The 3,756-nt window shown below is 53.0% G+C and overlaps 1 protein-coding gene across 1 annotated transcript; it reads right to left on the reverse strand.

Annotated features, from left to right (window-relative positions):
• Nucleotides 1–385: 385 nt before the first annotated feature.
• Nucleotides 386–2,581, reverse strand: TMEM215 (transmembrane protein 215). The gene has a single exon (XM_083592569.1). It carries the CDS (start codon nucleotides 1,512–1,514, stop codon nucleotides 750–752), a length of 765 nt encoding a protein of 254 aa, XP_083448695.1. The 5' UTR covers nucleotides 1,515–2,581; the 3' UTR covers nucleotides 386–749.
• Between the last annotated feature and the right edge of the window lie 1,175 nt (nucleotides 2,582–3,756).

Consider the following 3,756-nt stretch of genomic DNA (forward strand, 5'->3'; position numbering starts at 1 on the left):
ACATGACACGGAAAATCCTCAAGCGCCTCTTTCCTCACCAGGCAGTGAGAATACAAGAGCACATTAAATAGGCAACTTACTGCACCCAAAACTGAAAACTTAGGGCCAGCCTGACTCTCCCCACCCTCCGCCCCATTTCACCAGATGGAAGCATCTTAAAAGAAAACATTGAACTGCACCTTGTCTCTTTATCAGTGCTTTCAGAAGTCAGTGGAAGAGGCAGAGCTCTGAATATCTTGCACTTCCAAGAAGAACTCCTGACATTTGATTTCTGCTTTACTTTTGAGCAGCAAGAGTATCCCCACCCACTCCACCAGCCCCCAATCCCTGCAAGGTTCGGCAACGCACATACCTCCAGATGACAAATCATGATAGAAAAGACTGATTCTCCTGAAACATGCTTATTATTACTTTTAACAAGAAACCGAAAATAATAACTAAATAAAGTTTGTTTTCCCAGGCACAAAAGGTTTGAGTATCAGTCACATACCAGGTTGTTGGGGTTTAGAAAAAAATTAGTTAATAGCTATGAGAATTGTCCCATGCAGTGCAAATCCAGCCAATATTATTATTATTAATTATTATTACTATTGTTACTATTGTTACCAGTTATTATTTTTGTTTTAAAAGAGCCGGCTGCTGGGAGGGTTCCTTCATTACTTGCTCGAAACAACACCGCCCATTCGTCAAAGTCTTTTTTAAAAAATAAAAAAGAGGGGAGGGGAGAAAGGGGAGTCCACCAAGTCTTTTCAAACTATCGTCTCGTGATCCGAGCTGATTTCCTCGCTGAGGTTTATATAGCAACAGTACCTGTCGTAAGGGCTGCTGTCCTTGTAGGAACAGACGATGATGCTGTTCAGAGGGGCCACGGAAACGGTGTCCTCTGCGCCCGGGAGCGCGGGGGCCCCTTCGAAGACGGGAGATCCTTCCTGCTGCTGCTGCTTCTCCTCCTCTAAGGCACTGAAAAGGGTGGCTCCGGCCCCCAAGACATTCCCAGGCATCTCCGGGCAGCAGTTTTCCAAGTATCTCAGCTTTTCCTCCTGCTCCGCTTTGTGCAGAGAGCCCCTGCCCTCCCCGACGGCGGCGGAGGTGGTGATGGTCGTGCAAGTGGAGAGGCCGTCCTCTCCTCCTCGGGAGCTCCCCTTCCTGCTCTTGGCTCCATAGGCTTTCTTGGCTAGCTCGTCGCAGCTGCCCTTGCCGGACTCCAGGTCCGACGGGGTCCTCAGCAGCTCCAGCACGTCTTTGTCTCGGGGCTTCTTGCGGCAGCAGCAGCAGCCACCGCAAGGCGGGCGCCCCCTCTTATCGGGCCACTTGGTGCAGCCGTCGGTTTTCCTCGCCAGGGCGATGGCGGCGATGCCCGGCAAGCAGATGGCCGGCCCGATGGCCAGCAGAGGGATGTCCCCCAAAGTCTCCCCCTTGATCCCGGACACCGTGAACATGAAGCCGAACACCAGGACGACGCTGACCAAAGCCACCACCAGACCGGTGCGAGGGTTGATGTCGTCGGGGCGCATGGCTTTCACGAAGTCCCCAGGGTCATCGGAGGAGCTCCCTGGGCTTGAGGGTGGGGGAGAGAGAAGGGAGCTCCGTTTGCCAAGAGAATCCTTTGCTGTGGGGTGGAGGGGGGGGAGAGAAGAGGCAGGAAAGCAGCAGCAAAACTCCCCCCAGCCGACGCACCGCTTGCAAGGGGCGTCTCAGTGCATCGCCCTTCCCTTCGCAACGCGCGCGGCGAGGCTCAGGGGAGCGCGCCGTCTCTGCGCCCCAGCAGCATTGCTCTGCGCGCAGCTCCTGTAAAGCCGGCTTCCCCGTCCTCCGATTGCTGCCTCTGCCGCTGCTAGGAGCGCCGCCGCCGCCGCTGAAGGCAGGCAAGGCAGGCTTGCAAAAAGCAGCTGCCTCTTACCGCGCTTGCAGTCTTACACGTGAAGTCCCGCGGGCCTCTCTGCTTCTGCTGCTGCTCCGCTTTGGATCCCGGGCCAGAGATCAACAAAGCTGCTGGGAGATGCATTAGGAGCCATTGCAAATGGTATATTGTAGGAGTGGGGGGAGGGGACAGCAACGGAAGCATGGCGCGAGAGAGGGAGTTGGTTGCGGAGTGTTGTGTGGCACAAAGTGTGCGGGGAGGGCAGACTTAAAGGTCTCCAGTAGGAGAGAACCCCGCGCGCCTTGGGCGATCCGAGACGGTCGTCCCCACTGAAGCTACTAAAGGCTAGCATCCAAGTTCAAGGAGTAGAGGCTCCAGAAAAAAGTCCTCTCCAAATTACAGGGAGAGTTGCCTTATGACGAACTATGAAGAGGATCGGGCTGCCCCAGCCAAGGAGCCGGCGCAAGAGGCACCAGAAATCAACAAGACGACTCGTTTGCAACTCTTCGGATTTTGCAGAGCGGACCCTCCCGGCCAAAGGCTTTTGTCCTTTTGCAGAGGTTAAGCAGCCAGCCCGCCTGCTGGTGGGGGGGATGTTCCAGTTTGTGCTAAAGACTGGGAGGCGGGCAACGATGCCTTTCCAGCGAGGAGAGCGCAGCAAGTGCACCTTCCCGCAGCCGCGCGCGCTTCGCCCCAAACTCTTGCCCCTCGTCTCCGCCCTTGCGCTCCTTTTGCTCCGCGTCTGTACTCCCCTGCGGAAGAGGAAGAAACGCGCTGCAATGAAGACCACCACCCTCCCTCCTGGCCTAGCACATGTGGCGCAAAGGAAATAGGAGCAATGCATTTGGCACCAGCTTGGCTGTAGGAGTTTCTGGAAGGAGACGTACAAGATACCATGAACCATTTTAGGGACACCACTCCGGAATCGTGTAGGGATTAATAATATTACCCCAACTAACTGGCTGGGTTTCCCCAGCCACTCTGGACAGCTTACAGCATATATAAAAACATAATAAAGCATCAAACATTTAAAAGCTCCTGATACAGGGCTGCCTTCAGATGTCCTCTAAAACTTGTGTAGTTCTTTATCTCCTTGACATCTGATGGGAGGGCGTTCCACAGGGCAGGTGCCACTACTGAGAAGGCCCTCTGCCTGGTTCCCTGTAGCTTCACTTCTCGCAATGAGGGAACCAGCAGAAGACCCTCAGAAGAGGACACCCTTCTTACGAAGATCCCAGGGCAGTTCCCAAGATAAAAATACAGAATAAAAGCACAAAATAAATAGTTAAATCAAAAACAAAAGAAAATAATGGTGCCCCTCCTGCAGAATTTTACTCCTCAGCTTTTTCTTCTCCTGAAGATGTCCCGCAAGACAGCAGGTAAAGATTTTTCCTTAGGGTTTACTCCGGAAGCTTTTCTCATATAAGAGTCATGGGCATAGCCAAGGGGGGCAGCTGCCCCTCTCCAGATCAAGTAAAACAATAGAAATAACTAACTGACCAATCACATCGTTTGGGGGGCACAAAAATCCTGCCACCCCCCAACAAAAATCCTGGTTACACCCGTGATGTAACCAGGCAGCAGAGGTTTAGGAACAGAGTTTCCCTTCTCCTGGATGGGCTACCTTCTCAGGTCGATGAGCCCCACACCTGCAGCTCACTTCCCTGTACAGCACATGTAGAAACTGCCTTCTATTGGATTCCTCTTTTGGTTCCCTGTCTTTGCATGCAGAGGAATTCCCTAACCCATTAAGGGTTTGAGATCCATTGGCTATCCCCACCTAGTTTAGCTGGCCAATCCAAGCTTCTTTGCTTCTTTCCCCGGATGTGGTCACTGAAGAAGAAGAAGAAGAAGAAGAAGAAGAAGAAGAAGAAGGAGGAGGAGGAGGAGAAGGA

The sequence above is a fragment of the Podarcis filfolensis genome (assembly GCF_964270895.1).
Source record: "Podarcis filfolensis genome assembly, chromosome: 17".
In the NCBI taxonomy this organism is placed as follows: domain Eukaryota; kingdom Metazoa; phylum Chordata; class Lepidosauria; order Squamata; family Lacertidae; genus Podarcis; species Podarcis filfolensis.